The sequence below is a fragment of the Podarcis melisellensis genome, assembly GCF_964234715.1.
Source record: "Podarcis melisellensis genome assembly, chromosome: 1".
Taxonomy (NCBI): Eukaryota; Metazoa; Chordata; class Lepidosauria; order Squamata; family Lacertidae; genus Podarcis; species Podarcis melisellensis.
The window spans coordinates 28,691,970-28,710,326 of record NC_138528.1 but is presented as its reverse complement, the minus strand read 5'-3'; the positions used below and the strand labels follow the sequence as shown (position 1 = coordinate 28,710,326).

The 18,357-nt window shown below is 43.2% G+C and overlaps 1 protein-coding gene across 24 annotated transcripts in view; it reads left to right on the top strand.

The window, feature by feature from the left end:
• Positions 1 to 18,357, top strand: part of NRXN3 (neurexin 3) — a 1,185,406-nt gene that overhangs the window by 57,737 nt on the left and 1,109,312 nt on the right. For all 24 annotated transcript variants that reach the window (XM_081908656.1, XM_081908654.1, XM_081908650.1 and 21 more), the window contains exon 2: positions 8,188 to 9,395. In XM_081908656.1, the coding sequence (XP_081764782.1) occupies positions 8,687 to 9,395 (709 nt within the window). In that variant the 5' untranslated portion in view covers positions 8,188 to 8,686. The remainder of the gene's footprint in view (positions 1 to 8,187; positions 9,396 to 18,357) is intronic.

Below are 18,357 nucleotides of genomic sequence, written 5' to 3'. Positions count from 1 at the left end.
AATCCCCATAACAATCCTGTGAGGTAGTGAGAGGCAGTGACTAGCCCAAGGTCTCCCAGTGAGCTTCATTGCTGAGTAGGGATTTGAAGCCTGCTCTCCCAGGTCCTACTCAAACATTCTGACCACTATACCATGTTGGATCATACCATCAAGTTGGATGGGAACATGAATATACCCGCCATCTATGATTCAGATTATTGTGCTCCAAAAACAGAAAAGAAGTGTGCTGTAATAAAATGCCTGCTTTTCAGGGATCCAGGGATGTGCTGTCATTTCAAGGCCTTGCACATCAGAACAGTGCAAGCCAAGATTTATACATTGTGGAATATGGTATTATTGATTGTACATACATTAGCCAATACTACCTAGAGTCTATGCACACTGTAACTGAGGGCTTATCCACACGCCTGCTTCTGCCGTGCCTAGAAAGCCTGGCTCCAAGCGGTTTTCCACTTGACCCACACTTTCTAGGCGTGAGAGTGAGTGGTTTCTCCCTTGCCCCCTCGTTGGTTTTAAAAGTAGCGATGCCATTGAAATACGGAACCATCTGGTTTGTAAGGCTTGCTTCCATTGCAAAGTGAGCTCAATTTCTCCCTAAATTTCTTATGCTGCTTGGATTATTACTGGAACCAGTGTTGCCTCTCCAGCATCTAGAATGATGCCATAGCAGTGTTCTAAGAGACAGGGAGCATGAGAGACATGACATATATCCTTGGCTTGGAGATGGGCACACTGAAAAGTACATGACCCATGGCCTTTTTTATACACCTGTAAGGAATGCTCACATGTCTGTTGCCACCAGATTCTTTGGTGTTTTGTGGTCAGCAGTTAACTCCTCTCAGATGAAGCTGGAAATGGAGTTCCTGGATCCTGAAATGGACACCTGCCAGTGCTTTTTTAGTGTTTGGTACCAAAAGCTTGTGATGAAACTTTTTACATCCCTATACTAAGGCCAAAACTTCCTTTTCCATCTGTGCATACTGGCACTCTTTTTCTGTAAGGGATCAAAATCATGTGCCACTCGTTTCCAAGAATCATTGTATTCTTGTTCCAGTTCCCTCCTTTGTTGCGTCAGTGGACAATTTAGATTTTCTTTTATTATCAAAATATTTTAGAACAGAAGTTGTTTGGGTTAATTGCACTGGCTTTTCAAAGTTCTTTTTCAAATTTTCATTCGCTGTCCGCTATTCATTATTTTTTAGCGTGGCTTGTAAACTGACTCTTGCCAAGCTTGATATTAATTTTTCCAGAAGATTCACAGTTTTCTTCATAATTCCTCCTCTTTTGATGATATACTATTGATATATTATCTGTTTCAAATATTTACATACCATCAAATTGCAAAAGGTTCTGCACAGTAAAGGTTAAATCCATAAAATGTACAAACAAAGCATTGATTGATTGATTGACTGACTGACTAACTAACTGACTGACTTTATATACCACTCTATACCTGCAGGTCTCAGAATAACATCAAAATATGAAACCACAAAATACATAATCAAAATAAAAACAACCCAATAACCCCTCCCCCCAAAAATCCACATTTTAAAAGGGCATAGGATGTAAATAAAATCAACCATAACAAATCAAGCATCTTATAAAATCAAAACAGCAGAATGAAACCAAAGTATCACCAGAAACAGGAAATAACAACAGTTACCTTTTCAACTAAATATCTAGTTTCTTGAACTTTAAACTGTCCTTTCTGCTTAAGTCAGCTTTGCACTTGCAACTGTAGCCCAGTCTAGTGCTGGATATATTCCTCCATCTTTTAATGTGCATTTATCTATTTTTGACCTAAATGAATGTATCAGCAATACATTTGTATTTTCCATGCCTTCAACTATTTAGTGTGGGTAAAGGCTGGGAATCAGTGGCAGAGCCACTTTACCTGCAGGTGGTCCTGGCTTTCAATACCTGGCATCTGCAGGTAGGGCTGGGGAAGCCCCCTGCCTGAAAGTTTCCAGACAGTCCTGAGAGAGGTATGCCAGTGGTGCTTCACCAGCATAAGGCAGCTTCTATTTTTTTAAATAAAGATATTAAAAGTGCATACAAGTGATTTCTATCATGTGGAAGTTAACAAAATCTATATTGTTGATAAATATTGCATTCCAGCAGCGTCAACAAATTACTTCCATGCCTCATGTTCAGCTCCAACAGATAGTTAACTTTCCCTTTTAATATATTTGCTGAATTCCTTTGGATCTAGACAAAATCATAAGAGTCCTCCCCCCCATTATGTGAATACCCATACTTTTGAAAATTATTTTCAAAGATACCAAATGGTCAAGTTCTTCATTTAAAGTCTAGCTGAATCATTTTAAATGATGAATAATAGACTGATTTTTGGAGAGCCAGTGGACCATTTGTCCATGCCCTCGGAAATATCTTGATTTTGTTGTTCGATACAGGTGCACTGTGACCTTTCTGCTGAACATTCTTATCTTCCTTCGCATCATAACCTGCTGCCTACTTGTGAATTTTGCGACTTTAAATGAATCTCTTCCAAGATAACGGCATCTCTGCCCGGGAGCTTCAGCTCTTTAGGGGCCTTCAGGTGCAAATTAACTAAGATTGTGCAAAAGAGCACAGTTTAACGATTCATTGATTCTAGAGTTTGACAGGGGCTAGTCAGAGGAGAAGAGAATTCATCTGTTTTATCCATTGCTATCAGAGATTGTAGCAGTGAGTCATTGCAATCACCTTAGGCTACATAGAGAAAGGCACAGATTTTTGACAGAAAACTGGCACTTTGTATCACCTGCTAGCAGAGAATTCCTCAGATAATTTGTAGCACCAGTCATCTCCACCCACTTATGATCCTGGGATACTAGGAAAGAGTAGGGGGATGAGTTCATTTCTTCCACTGAATATACATGAACCATAACTTTCATTGCCTTTGGTTACCCCAGTCACTTTAATAGATTAGAGGTCATCCCCTTCTCCCAGACTCATCTTGCAGAAGAGATCCAAATGCTAGCAACATACCCTCCATTATGTTGAGTCCCCAAACCGGGCTGCACATCTTCCTGGCCATGCTCCTGCATGAGTCACATGACTCGTGTGAGATTATGGTACCCCAAAGATGTTATTTTGGGTGGGGGGCTGTGCTCTCATGTGGAAATATAGGATGTCCCGGCACTTGTGGGGTATGTAGCAATTGCCATGAGCCCTTCTGGAAATGTAAGGTGTCACCTTGTGCATCCGCCTAAATAAGAACATAAGAAGAGCCTGCAGGATCAGGTCAATAGCTCATGTAGTCCAGCATGCAGTTCTCACAGTGACCACCTGTGGGAAACCATCAAGCTTGATCCACAAATCTTCATTGGCTGAGAAGCAAAATGGCCACCAATCCACTCTTAACACAGGAGGTTACATGGCTCAACTTTTAAGCCAATTATTTACTGCTGAGGGGTGGGCAATGTAACAACCCTCTTTTGGGCAAGGTTTTTGTTTCCTTACAATTTCTCTGGGCATTCTATTGCAGGATCTTTAATTTGTGCTGCAAGGCCTGATATTTCCATTTTATTTTGGGCTGAAGATGAGAGTGCTTTCAGGCATGCCATCCTTTTATTGCCCTCATCACCCCCAGAGAAACTCAACCTGTGACTTTCTTGGAGAAGAGAGACTTTTTTTTTAAAAAAATGCTAGTTCAACAGCAATTGAGTTATGTCATCACTTCAAGTTCTAAGGGCCTTTGAATTGCAGGAGCATATTTCTGGTGAATGTACAATTTATTATATTTCTATTCCCATCTCATCAATAATTCCAGGCCTGGGCCTTCTCTCGCCTCTCCTGGTTATCTTCTTCTGCACAAATCACAAGCTGGTTTTAGTATGACCACTGGGGAGCCAGGAGGAGAATGGTAAACAGAGGATGTTCCACTGTAACTTTGCAAGACCCAAGAGGGAATAAAGGTTTCTCAGTGCCTCCAGTTTTTCGCCGCTTCCGTCCGTCAGAACCAAGCTGTTAGCAATTAAAAGGAATTATCTTCCCCCTGGTTTTGATTTGATTGCATTTGCGTTTATAGCAGTTTAGCTAACAAGCTGCAGGCAGACTGCCGCAGGAAGTATCTTACGCTGGGCAGTGAATGTTCACATCGTTTTTTGCTTTCAGGTTCTATTGTCACACTGATTTTAATTTTTGTTTTCATTTGGCTTGTTTTAAGTGTTGGTTAAGGTACAGTGTGGGAGCGTTACATCTTCCATTTTGGGCCTAGTTTACCATCCACAATAATATATCTCTATCTCTATGTCTCACAGCGATCCCACTCTAGCAGTTGTGCTCTAGGAATAGTGAAAGAACTTGACATCAACTCTGGCCTAGCCTTCTGAGAATGGCAGACAAAATTCTGATAAACCACTGCTGACCTCTTGGAAATGTTAGGATAAGAGTGTCTACCCCATCTGTTTTTAGTGTGATGTCTATACAGTGAACAGCTTGTGTCATCTGCTCCTCATCTCATGCCAAGAACCAGCCAGTGTAAGATTGTTCTGTATGGTAATCCAGTATTAGGATTTGAAAAGCTGGTAAATTACAGATCCTATTTTCTGCTCCTCCTCAAACCTGCCAGATATTGCACTTGTTCTGTCTTAGATAATCCAAATTTTAGACCCTAGCTCTGCCGCACTTGGTTAGAATGGGAGGGGTTGTAGCTCTGATTTGGTCCTGCATTTTATTCCTGATATCACATTCCTTAGACCAGGCATAGGCAAACTTGGCCCTCCAGATGTTTTGGGACTATAACTCCCATCAACCCTAGCTAACAGGAACAGTGGTCAGGGATGATGGGAGTTGTAGTCCCAAGACATCTGGAGGGCTGAATTTGCCTATGCCTGCCTTAGACCTTGGAGAACTGCTGTCAGTCAGAGTAGACAACACTGTGCTGCTAGGATGAGAAGTTGTATATTCTGGAAGTGTATACTCGACCAGGCTAAGCCTCCTAGAGCAAAATATACATCAGGAGGTTTGGTTTCTCAGAATCAAGTATACATTACTTCTGGTACATCAGCCACCATAGCTGCTAGAGGGCTGTGAAAATTTGTGTCCTGGGTCTATTTTAGACTCATCTACTCATATGCCATAGGGATGCGGGTGGCACTGTGGGTTAAACCACAGGGCCTAGGACTTGCCGATCAGAAGGTCGGCGGTTTGAATCCCCGCGACGGGGTGAGCTCGGTCCCTGCTCCTGCCAACCTAGCAGTTCGAAAGCACGTCAAAGTGCAAGTAGATAAATAGGTACCGCTCCGGCGGGAAGGTAAACAGCGTTTCTGTGCACTGCTCTGGTTCGCTAGAAGCAGCATAGTCATGCTGGCCACATGACCCGGAAGCTGTACGCCGGCTCACTTGGCCAATAAAGTGAGATGAGCGCTGCAACCCCAGAGTCGGTCACGACTGGATCTAATGGTCAGGGGTCCCTTTACTACCTTTACCTTACCCATATGCCATCTGAAACCAAAGGGGCACTTTGGTTGCCAAATGTGAATTTTTTCCAGTTCACCAATTGGTTTCAACTGGATTTTACCCATCTACCTCTGAACACACTGGCACAAGACTTACTGTAGCAGTAGATACACACAGACACCCTTGTCTACAATAGACTGAGTTTGGCTAGGGAGCACAAAATGCTTGGTTGACTTCTGCAGTACTAACAACTATCACACGATTCCCCAACCTTCTGCCCACCAGGTATGGTTGGATTCTAAATGCTGTCAGCCCTAGGCAGCATGGCCAATGATCAGGGATGAAGGGAAGGGAGGAGACACTGCTATTTAATATCTAAGGGTTTGTTCACACACCCAGCCCTAGTGTGAAAGTCATACACATCAAGCGTGAGCCTCTGGTTCACATGCCCTCCCATAGTGTGCATATTCCTTCTGATGTTAACTGCATTTATTCATGGAAATCTGGGGCTACTTACCTGTAGGGCAGGTCCCAGAAAGTATTGATTCTTTGTACAGTGTGGGAGGATCACAAGCTTTGGGCTCACTGCTCCACTGTACCTTAAGTGCAACCTATCCACCAGGGCAGATTCATGCAGGGAACAACAAATGAGATAACTCAAAACATGATGCCCCACTGTATGGAAACTTGATACCATTTTGCAGTGCTTTTGGGTAAAAAATGAGGTACTGTATTTGATGGGAAGGAACCAGAAATATAATTATGCTCAGTGTAGATCCACTATAGTCTACATTTATGAGAGCTGAACAGTCTAGTAGTCCTTAAGGGAGACTTTGTATTGTGCATGCAACACAGTGTCTGGGTGTTGGCAAGATAGGTTCTTTTCAGCCAGTAGTGTCTGTGAAACACTAGCATCTTCAGTAGTAGTAAATCACTGAAAATTTTGGATTAATCCTGTGTCCTCTCCAAAGGGAATTTAAAGCAAGAAAGTAATAATAAAAAAACCACTTTCAGTGACTGAATTGCTGTCTCTGCCGTGTGCTGTCATTTTGCTCTGGAGTCTATCAAATTAAAGATTGAAGCTGGCATAGAAGTTGTATATTTGATGGGATTTACAGGGAGGATTTTTTATGGAGCTTCTAGGAGCTGTTTGGATATCCTACAGTGGAGGTCTGCAAGGCACATGTAGCATGCCTAGCAGTACCTGATTTTCTGTAAGCTTTCTGAGATTATTGGATAGCTCATCAATTTTCACTAGGCCCTGGAAGTTCATAGAAGTGATCTTATGAACATGGTTTTTACATGGCTGGGAACATCATTTGAAGTTCATTTATGTCTTTCCTAGACAAGGTGGACTTGGCTTCTGGACCCTCTGCCATCGTTGAGAAGTGTGGTGCACATTCCACCACCGTGGGGAGGTGCAGCGGGACCCCCTGATTTGTAGGGAGGCATACCCTCTGCTGCTGTAGGGTGATATGGCGAGACCCTCTGCCATTGCGGGGAGGCCCAGCAGCGCTCTCTGCCGCTGCAGATATATATCATGATATATCGAGATATAGTGATATTCAGCTGGTGATATATCATGATATTGAAAACCAGATATTGCCCAGCCCTAATCACTAAATGACTTAGGACCAGATTATGGACCAGTTGCTCTGGTATAGGACTGGCTAACAATTAAGATAAATGGCACAGCCCTTGCTTGGAAGAACCAGCAAGTGAGCATTAGACAAAGGGCCTTTTCTCTGCTGGTGCTGCATCTCTGGAATGCCCTACCATTAGAAATTGGTCAGGCTTCTTCTTAGTGTCTTGAAAGACACTTTGAAGAAGCTGCTCTTTATTCTAGTGTAACACCTAGTTTTATTTCTGCCAGTATTTTAATGGCCTGGTTTAGACACATCACTTCAGCCAGATCATGACTAGGTGTGAATTAGTGAGTTTGTAGGCACTTGCAGCCAAAATGGCTCCTACCCTGGTCCTGCTGCTGTTATGTTACCCAGAGCTAAGGCACGGCTTGACTTAGCATTATATCTGAACCTTGCTTGTGATTTGCCCTGCTCCAGTTGAGCTGTAGCCAAAGTTTGCTCTTGGCTTACCACTCATGATTTGTCTGTGTGATACAAACTGTGAGTCTGAGCTCAGATGTAATGCTAAGTCAAGCCATGTCTTAGCTCTCACTGGCATCGCAGCAGGGGGGTGGGGAGGAAAGCAGCTGTGATATTTGCAGCATTGCTTGCAAACTGGGCCAATATGTGACATATTTTATCCTGCCTGCTGTTAGATTTAAAAAAAAAATGTTAATTGTTGTATTTCCCCCCTTTTACTGCTTTTTAAAAAATATGGTCAGTTGTAGCTGTACTTTTTATTTATAATATATGGTTTTATTGTGTTGCATGCTGCTCTGAGTATTTTTAGCTGAAGAGTGGGCTATATATTAGTGATATTATATTAGTGGCTGAATGTGAGTTCCTTGGTTTAAGAACAGTCCTGTTTAAGAACGATTTGGTTTACGAACTCCACAAAACCGGAAAAAGTGTCCTGGTTTGAGAACTTTACCTCGGACTAAGAACGGAATCCGAACGGTGGAAGGGCACTGGTGGCGGGAGGCCTCATTAGGGAAAGTGTGCCTCGGTTTAAGAATGGCTTCAGTTTAAGAATGGACTTCTGGAATGGATTAAGTTTGTAACCCGAGGTACCACTGTAAATAAGTTTGTTTTGGCCTGTTACAGGCAAGATGAGTGGAATTAACCCTTTTACTCTTTTCTTCCATTGTCTCTCTAGGGCCTGATTGCCAAGAAGTGAAGAATTAGGGGCTGGATCATCTTCGGTACACAATGAAGATTGACTTTGGTTTTTCTGTCCAAGGTGTCACATGTTTGATGAGTTCACTATCTGCCATGCTTTGCTGCCATCCCCATTGCTTCTAAGAAACCAGAGTTTGGAGACAGGCCATTGACTCTCCCTCCACCCTTCACCGAAGACAGCTGGGGTCAGCAACGCAAGGCCACAGCAGGAAACCTCAACCTTTGAAAACAAAACACACCCACCTTCTGAATCCCTCACACCATTTCCTCTCCTTCTAGGATAAAGGCCTCTGGATCCTCCTAAGGGATAGCTGAGATCTTTCCTTGGCAAGGAGAACTTGCCTCTCCAGTCAAGTCTTTCCTCTCTTGTGGAGTTAAACGGCTGTAGTGCCTATTACCAGAGACATCCTCTCTGTGTGAGTGGCTTTAATTTTGTTTTTCTCGTAAGGGAGAAAAAAAGAAAGCTTCTTTCAAAAATGGGCTTTACCTTCCGCTCTGCCTCTTTCACCCTGAAGCTGAGCTTGGTGTTGGGCTCCTTGCTCAGCCTCTGTCTTGGACTAGAGTTCATGGGGCTCCCCAGCCAGTGGGCCCGTTACCTCCGCTGGGATGCAAGCACAAGGAGTGACCTCAGCTTCCAGCTGAAGACCAACGTCTCAGCTGGGCTGCTTCTCTACTTTGACGATGGCGGTGTCTGTGACTTCCTCTGTTTGTCCCTGGTGGATGGGCGCATTCAGCTCCGGTTCAGCGTGGACTGTGCTGAGGCCACAGTTGTCACGGATAAGCAGGTCAATGACAGCAACCTGCACTTCTTGATGGTTAGCCGCAACCACCTCCGGACTGTTCTTGTGCTGGACGGGGAAGCCAAACCTGGCGAAGTGCGCCCTCAGCGCCAGTACATGAATATTGTCAGCGACCTCTTTGTGGGAGGTGTCCCATCAGACATCCGCCCTGCTGCCTTGACCCTCGACAGTGTCCTGAGTGAGCCACCGTTTAAAGGATTTATCTTGGACCTGAAATACGGCAATTCAGAACCCCAACTCTTGGGCCACCAAGGGGTCCGCCTGGACATGGAAGGGCTATGTACAGAGAACCCTTGCGAGAATGGTGGAACTTGCTTTCTCCTGGATGGCGAGCCACAGTGCGATTGCTCAGCCACTGGATACATTGGGAAACTCTGTTCTGAAGGTAAGAGATCATTCATTCTTCTCCTGGGTTTTTGCTGTAACCATATAGCAGTCCAGTGGTCATTGGCCTCATTTATTACTGTCTGTATTAGGATTTCCAAAGACCTAGTGCTCTTCAGAATGATATACGGGAATCCCATTGTTAGACAGCCATATTAAACCAGAAATCAAAATAGTATAGGAACTGCCAGCATTATAACCTGAGTCTGTATTCATTTTATTGTTGCACATTCACAGCTTGGTTATTAAGGATTCTCCTGTGTTCTGTGCTTTTGGCAGAATTGTAGAATTCATTACTCTTACCCACCCCACCAGGGCCTGCAACTACCATCTGCCTTTAAAAAAAATAGAAATATGGACAAATGGTTAGTTAATGGAAAAAGAAATTCCCCTATACCTCCTCCATTTGAGATATGCCGTAATAGTTGCAGCACAGATCTCCTTTATGTGGCCAAGGGAGAATGGAAAAAGTAAGTATATGGGCATTGGGACAGAGATGGCAAAGCTCGAGTGCTTTGTTGAAATTATCCTATCTGCAATATTTTGAATGACGTTTAGGTGTGCGCATGCTGATTGATCTGACCAGGCTGAAGGTGATGGAACAGTTCTGGTGGGAGAGATGGATAAAATGCCAAAATATCATTGGCTTTGTTACTTCGAATGCAGTATCGAGGCTCAGTGTTTTGAGATGGGGAAGGACTTTTGGCGCACCCCAATTCTGCAACCCTGTTTTTTGTCCTGTTCAAATCTTCCACTAATATAGAAGCGCTCAGAGGAAGGAAGCACTCACCACCACTATATACGCCATAACATTTAGCACAAGGAGTTCTGCAACAAGCTAAAAAACATAGGAAACCTGACAATGTATGAAACAAACATCAAGGAAATGATTTAATTGATTGTGCCCTTTTGCCTCTGTTTGTTTTTGGTATTTGAGTTGTTTGATTAGTTTTGGGAAACGGTTCTCTTTCTCTCCACCCACCTCTGACTTCCTCCCTCTTCATGATTTCTGACGAAGGCTCAGCCTTACACTTACTTTGTTACGAGCTGTGACTGTGTATCCTCACTTTGGCGTTGCCGGAGGCTGTGCAAGAAGGAAGGTAAAAGAAGGGGTTCAACACTTCCCTCACCCAGAGACAGATGAAAACACATGCCACAAAAGCTATTCAGGAGGAAATGAAAGCCAAGTGATGAATTTCTCCTTGAGTCATGCCAGTAAGTTGCTGTCGGGTGAAATAATCCCCATTTCCTTTAGCTGGATGAAGACTCGGATCCAGATGACTTTGGCTGTTTTCTAATAATTTGCCTGCTCGTTACCTTGCCCTGCTTGTTTCAGTGCTGGAAGAAATAATTTCTTTGATTCTGGTGTGCTGGACCGTCATATTTCTGATTTCCCTATTATTATTATTATCATCATCGTGATTATTAATGGCTTTACTTTTCAACAGGGTGGCATCAGCATTAATCCAACCCTCGCTTTGGACCATTAACCAGTTTTTACACCATTTGCCAACCTTTGGATTTCCGCCTCCTTTTGCAGATGGTCACTGGCTTTTGCTGGGAGCTGATGAGCCCCGATCAATAGCTCCTGTTTTAATAGCTAAATGCAACGTGTACCTTTTTAAATAATGAGTTCTCTTGACAGAGTTCAGGCCATTACTTGGCTATTGATTGATACCTGTGTCTGCAGATGGCAAAACCACAACAAGCTCATTATTCTGTGGATGGGGGAAAAAGATATATAAATAAATACTTAGCAGAACCCCACTGATAGTGGAGTTCCATTTACAGTATCCCAGATTCATTAATGTGAACAGCAGTTCCAGTTAGTAAACCTCAGAGCACAGTAAAATCTCCTAAATAAATACTTGGAGAAATTTTGCAAAGTGCATCACATGTACAGGTGACCGGTTCAGTCAGAGACCATTTGGAGACTGGTGCAGTCAGTTTTGAAAACAACAACAACAACTTAGGGTCATAACTGTGCATGGTAGTGATCTGTTGAATGTGACATAAAAGCCACTACAGGAGCTATAGTGGAAGATAGTGCAAGTTTGGTGCTCGTTTCTGTGTTTTTTGCTTCCAGAAATAATTTGTTTGCAAATAATATGGAAATAAGTGCTGAATGTTCACTGTATTCCACTATCTCCCAATATAGTTCTGAAACTGGCTATAATGGAACTGGATAGAATGTGGAAATTAACAGTTAGGGAAATTGAACATATGTGTATGATGGTGTGTGTTTGCAAACACAGGTTTATCTTCACTTGACCATGTTTTATATTTACGCATACATTCCCATGCATATGTAACATGTGTGTTTGTGATGTCTGGTTTGGCCCCCTGTATCCCCGTCAGAATTGGACTATCCCCAAAGATCACCTCATTCAACCCCAGTGCCTTCCATTGTAAGATTTTAATTTGGGTAGGCCTGTCACATAAACTGTAACCACAGCAGGCATGAGGGTCTTGTATCTCCTGCCAGTTCAGTTCGCAGAAGAGGGGTTTCCAGTTTGCACAGTTTTAAGGAGATGCACTTCCCAAGCCGCACATCTGGCCCTGAGACATTATTTGGGTTTTGCAGGTGGAGCTGAATGGAAATTCTGTTAAGCGCTTGTGTCGAACTCCTCTGGTGGCAGCAGAACCGTGGAGGCAGCATTGCTGCCAGCTTCACAAAGGGACCTCTCAAAAGCCTCTTGCCTCCCACAGGGGCTGTTTCTAAACGCAGCCTGAATAGGGGCCTGATTGCACCTCTTTCCTTGATTACAGAGCAAGATTTCCTGGGGATGCTGCCTCCTGAATGACAGAGAAGCTTGCCACTCTGTAATTATCACACTTTTAACTGCAGAGTGAACAGATTTCTCAGAACCCTCCCTCCCTTTAAAAAATACAGGTTACTGTAGGGCTTACCTTCCACCTGAGCCTTTGGCTTGGCCGTGGCTTCCTGTTCCAGATGGGTTTGGATGGCAGCTGCTTGCTTCTCTCTTGCAGGCATGCAGTGCCCTGTTGCCACCTCCCCTCAGTTTCACGACACTAATAACCACTTTGGCATTTTTCCAGGAGCCTGATGGCTGCTCTTAATTTGCATACATTTTGTAATCAAAAAACAAATGAACATGACCATAATATTTGCCTCCACTTGCATCTTCCTTGATGAGTGAATATAAATTGCTTGTTGTTAAGAATTCACCACTGGTAAACAGCCACTGCATTTGTCTGCTTCTTGCCCTCTTGTTAGAGGTTGAGGGCAGACCAATGTCTTCCCCTTCTGGTTGTGATTTGAACAGCTTGGACTTAATTCTCCTGTGGAAAATGGCACTGAAGAATGTTCCTAGTAACCCAGGACTGTACAGTAAATGGAAGCAGGGTGACATAGGCCCTTCAGAGCAATATCAATTATTTTGATCCATGGTGCTGTTTTTTGTGTGTGCCTCACTTAGGGGCGATTCAAACAACCACTTCCTTCTTGTTGTTGTTTTAAATGAGATGGTGACATTATTGTCTAAATGGTCCCAGCTCCCAGTTTAGCAGATGGCTGCAAATGAGAAATGGGGAGCTGAGCAAATGAGAAATGGGGCCCAATAATTTCCCACCTGGGGTGGCAAAACATCACCCCGGATGTTGGGTGGAGGAAGGCCATAGAACAGTTGTATGAACCAGCTCCAATTAAACCCCTTTTATACTTCCATTCATTCTTCCTAGAGCAAATTTATTTTGCACATTTTGAGGCTGTTTTCCAATCATGTCTTAATTTGATGGTGATCCAGATGGTCACCAGAGAAACAAGACAAACTAATTAATGGCTGCAAAGTGCTTCCAGGCTGCACAGTGCAGCATAAGCACAGTTTGTTGTCATTAATAATAATAGTAAATATCAGAGAGGAAGGAGATCTGCAGCCTTTCTGTCTGGTCCTGAAAGTTGTTCTAATTTATGGCTGATAATTTATGAGGATATAGCACCCTCTCTTAAAACAAAATAGCATGCATTTTGTCTTAGGTACATAGTGCGTGGCAATGGAAGGAGATGGGGGGAGGGAAATCCCACACTGAGAAGGGAGAGACTACATGGCCAGTAGAACCAGCATGTTCCTCAGAAGTTACTTTGCTGGGTCTTACATGTGTGATAGATTTGGAGGGTGTTTTACCATCCTAGTCTGTTTGCAAAGTTCAGAGCATATTCTATCTTGAACTCTGGACAGGTTTCTCTGTTATATGAGCAATGTTAGGCACTGTCATCCATCATACTAGTAAATGATTGTGGACTTCAGATGAACTGTTCCGTGGCATGCTTGCTGTGTGGGCAAGAGATCGCCTTTCTTATGTCACTGGTGAAGATGACTCAAAGGGTTGGTATGCATCTCATCCTTGTGATTCTTTGTGTTGGGAAACTCACCCTAGGCTGAGAAACCGGAGGTGTGGTGCAGAGAAGGAAGTGCATTCTCCAAATTCATGGCATTCATCTTGCTTCCCACTTACGCTGTGGATCTCAGTGTCTTGGCTGGCAGAAAATGCAGTTTCTAAACTCCTGGGAAGGTAGTTAAAAAAATGATATTTCATCAGGGATTCTGGTGAGCAGTGGGAACCTCACAATTTATAGCACTGTAAGTATCTCATAGAAGAGACTGGGGATGAACAATCCCTAAAGCATCCAAGAGAAGACCTACATTTCACCTCTGTTCCAACAGCACATTGTCCAGGGAAAAGGTGACTATGCATCCTGTGATATTACTGATGATCTTTCTTCTGAGTCAGTCTCCCTTTCCGCTCTTGCCTTTTGGTGTTGGCCATCCCTTTGGTCATGACTGATAACCCCGCTGGAGGAAACCAGTAGGGTTTTTAGAGTTCTGCTGCTGTCTGGTGACAGCAACATGGGCTAGAGTGGAATTGCACTGTCCTCCCACAATCCTTCATTGCAGACACATCCACTCCATTCTTAGAAGTGCTTCGTGTTTGGGAACTGCCTGAGGCATCAGATTGGGCTATGAATGGGAAGGGAAATATGCTGAGATGGAGGGAGCAGAGGTTTTAATATTGTTTTTAAGGAATAGCAAATGGAGATGTTCTATGGCTCTGCTTACCATGCGATTTGATTGTTTAAAAGATCCTAATACAACCTGTTGTGTTTCCTGCTTTATTTTTTTATGTGCATCTTGCTGTAGGCACTTGGAGTACAAACACAGAAGAGCAGTGTATAAATAAATTATTATCAACAGCCCCAGTGAAGACCTGTTTAAGACAACTGTATACCAGCACAATAAAAGCACTTTGTGCAGTAACTTTTCAAAAAAAAAAAAATCCTCATGAGAATTGATTAGCATTTGCTACAGTAGAACCATGTCAATGACCTTTGTTCTTTAGTTGTGGCTGATAGGAGTTGGAGTCCATTAATACCTTAATGATGCTCAATTGACTACACCTGTTGTAGTTCGACTTACATGATTTTGAGGATGGGAAAGTCAGATGGTCTTCATCTATCAAAGGAGCTGCCATTGGCATGGCAGGGAAGTTTTGCCCGGGGTGTGTGTGTATGTGATCAGATTGCGGTCCTGGAATGCCTACTTACAGAAACTGAGTAGTTGTGTTTGACTCCTGAAGTGCCTGTACTCAATTTCTCAAGAAATGCATGCTTATGTTTCTTTGCTTCTTTTGAAATATTGATCATAGTTTTCAGGTTATTGTTCAGTGCTTTCAACACTTAAAATTCCCTCAGTTACTTTTGGGCAATTGCACAAGTTCCTATATTCCGCCTCCCCTCTACTTTCTTCTTGGCAACATAATTTCAAACATTTCCATAGTCTATTTTAGTCCATTATTCTACTTTGTACTGTTATTTATGCCTATTGAATCAGATGAGACATCTTTCCCCTCCTAAACCAGGTTTGTTCTCCTTCATTTTGAGGATTATGTGAGCACCTTTCTTTGCTCTTTTGATTTCAGTCAGTTTTGAAATACAAATCTTACTTTAAGCTAGATTTATTCCCTTTCTGTCCCTGCCCCCTTTCTTAAGCGTAACAATGTAACTTTGTTAATACTTGTGTTTGTGAAATTCTGTCCGTCTCCCTAAAACTGAATGGATCTGGACTTGAAAACACACGGTCTAAAGCAACCCTCTCCAACTTGATGCCCTCCAGACTTTTTGGGCTCCCAACTCATAACAGCCTCAGCCAGAATAGTCAATAGTCAGGAGTGATGGGAGTTGTAATCCAAAATATCTGGAAGGCACCAGGCTAATGGGGAAGGCTGGGCTAAAGGCTATGAAGATGAACAAATTCAAAGAGGGTTAAGGTGTGGAGTTGGCACACTGATTGCATTTCTTGGCTATCTATGCCAATTTCTCTGCTCTCCTGCCCTCCTTATCCATTTACTGAGAGAGGCTATGCTTCCTTCCAGGCTAAATTAAAAATTCAGGAACCGAGGGTTTGATGAATGATCAGGTCAACACAGGCAGCTTTTGTTTTGCTTCACTTATTCAAACCAACAAATAGCACAAGCCAGGCCTAGCTTAGTCACTCCATTCCATATTTTTTTAAAAAGGAAAAACTGATCAATAAACCTAAACAAAAAAGATTATATTGATATATGGCTGTCTTCTCGAATCTCACAAAGTGAGCAAGATGCAGTTGGTACACAGATGCAGATGGTACATGCCCTCATCAACCTCTGGTGCCCTCTAGAGATTTTGAACTACAAATCACATCCTTCCCAGGTAGCACAACAGTAGCCCAAAACATTTTTTGGGTGGGGAAGATGTAGTGATGGCCACCAACTTCAAAAGCTTTAAAAGAGGGTTCGACAAATTCACTGAGGATATCAATGGCTTCTAGCTATGGTGGCTGTGTCCTGCCTCCAGTATCAGAGGAGATACACAGCTGAATTACACGTATATTAAGAAAATGCTGTTGCACTCATGTGCTGCTTGAGGGCTTCCCATAGCATCTGGTTAGCCACTGTGAGAGCAAGATGCTGGGCTAGATGTGTCTTTGATCTCGCTCAGTGGGGCTTTTACATTCTAATTTGAAAAGCACCAGGTAGGTAAAGGCACCCTACTTGTCACTCCCCCCCCCCGGGGGAGTGACAAGGAATGACAAGGATGCATTTGTGAGCACTCTTTGAGTTTGGTCCGTCAACCAGCTACAAATCTACCTAACAGTTATCTCGTCCAGTCCACATTTTACCAGCTTTCTCACAAAATTATCATGGGGGACTGGTTTTCCAAACGACAGAGCCTAGGGCTTGCCAATCAGAAGGTTGGTGGTTCGAATCCCCGCGACGTGGTGAGCTCCTGTTGCTCGGTCCCTGCTCCTGCCAACCTAGCAGTTCGAAAGCACGTCAAAGTGCAAGTAGATAAATAGGTACCACTCCGGTGGGAAGGTAAATGGTGTTTCTGTGCGCTGCTCTGGTTCACCAGAAGTGGCTTAGTCATGCTGGCCACATGACCCGGAAGCTGTATGCCGGCTCCCTCGGCAAATAAACCAAGATGAGCGCCGCAACCCCAGAGTCGTCCGCAACTGGACCTAATGGTCAGGGGTCCCTTTACCTTTAAGCAATTATACGGCAGTTATGCATGAATAATTCACCTTCGTTTGGGGAAATATCTTGAGTGAGCAGACTTTGGGGGGCTATTTCATATGAGCACTCGCCCTACCTTGTTCACTGACTTTTTCAGAGGGTCTTATTCTTAAATGGATCTTGTTCTTAAAACCAGCTGTCATTTGTATTAAGCAGAGGCTGTCACCGTCTATCATGTCACAAATTAAAAGGACAATTTCCCGTAAAGTAAAATACCTCCCCCCGCAATGCACTCATTTGCCCCACACTGCCTTCAGGGTTGCCCAGAAAAGAACCTTGGTGTCCGGAGAAGTTTCTTAAAGCTAAGCCTTGGTGATCCTTGGTTTAGATTCAAAGCAGCTTGCAATGAAAGTGAAGTATGATGATTTGCATGTACCTACACCTGAAAAGTGTTGTTTTCTGCTGTTCGAGAATGGCTTGATTTTTTCCCCGAAGTAGCAATTCATTCCACATCTTGGTAATCTTGGACTCTGGGCAAATAAATGGATGGGCGATATGGACTGTATATAACAAGCCTTTGAGAGGTCTCTCCCTGTCATTGCACCCAAGATTGCACCCTCATTTTCTGTAATAGCTTAGTAACCAGACCCTGCTGAGGAGAGATGTGTACCTGAGATTTCTGCTTGCCACCATTGTTAAACCTAGTTACATGTATAATGGAGGCTTGTAGGAAATGAAGTCGTTACTCTAAATGGCCCATGGGAACATAGAGTGACCGGCCAGGAGCTATATGGTTATTGTGAGGTCACAGTCACACACAGTGTTTTCTTTAAACAGTCATATTAAAGTGCCTGTTCTTTGTTTGAATGCCAGTCAGCTCAAAACCTGTAGAGAAAGCTAAACTCATTGCACGGGGGGAAGCATTTGCTTGCCTCCCCCTATTTTAGATGTGGTTGAAGTAATGTTGACCTGAAGCTTTCAGCCCTGGTTTGTTTTTGTTTTGCATTTTTGGAATGGGTGAAAGCCAGGCTTGAAGATTTGTGTGTGTGAGAGAGAGATCTTCAAGGGTTCTGTTTATTTCTTTAATTTCTTTTTTTTTGCAAAGGGAGGGAGATGCTTACTGTAATAAATACAAGGCAGCAGAGGTTAGCATTAGTCTTCCTTTTAATAGTTACAGACACTGTTCTTAACCGATAATGGCCCAGTAGCAATATTGTTTCTAGGCAAATTCTTGGTTTTAAAAAAGGAAATATGGCGGCTTGCAGTGACCAGATTTTTGTAATAGTTAAAAGGAAGACTGATGCAACCTTTGTGAGAAATTGCAGCCAAATATAACTAGCAAGCTTAGGGCTAGTTAATGCACGAATGGGTTAAAACCACAGAATTTTATTGCTAGACTCAGTTAGGTCACGCCCCCTCATCTTTGGTGAATGAGGAGTTGTATCTGAAGAAGT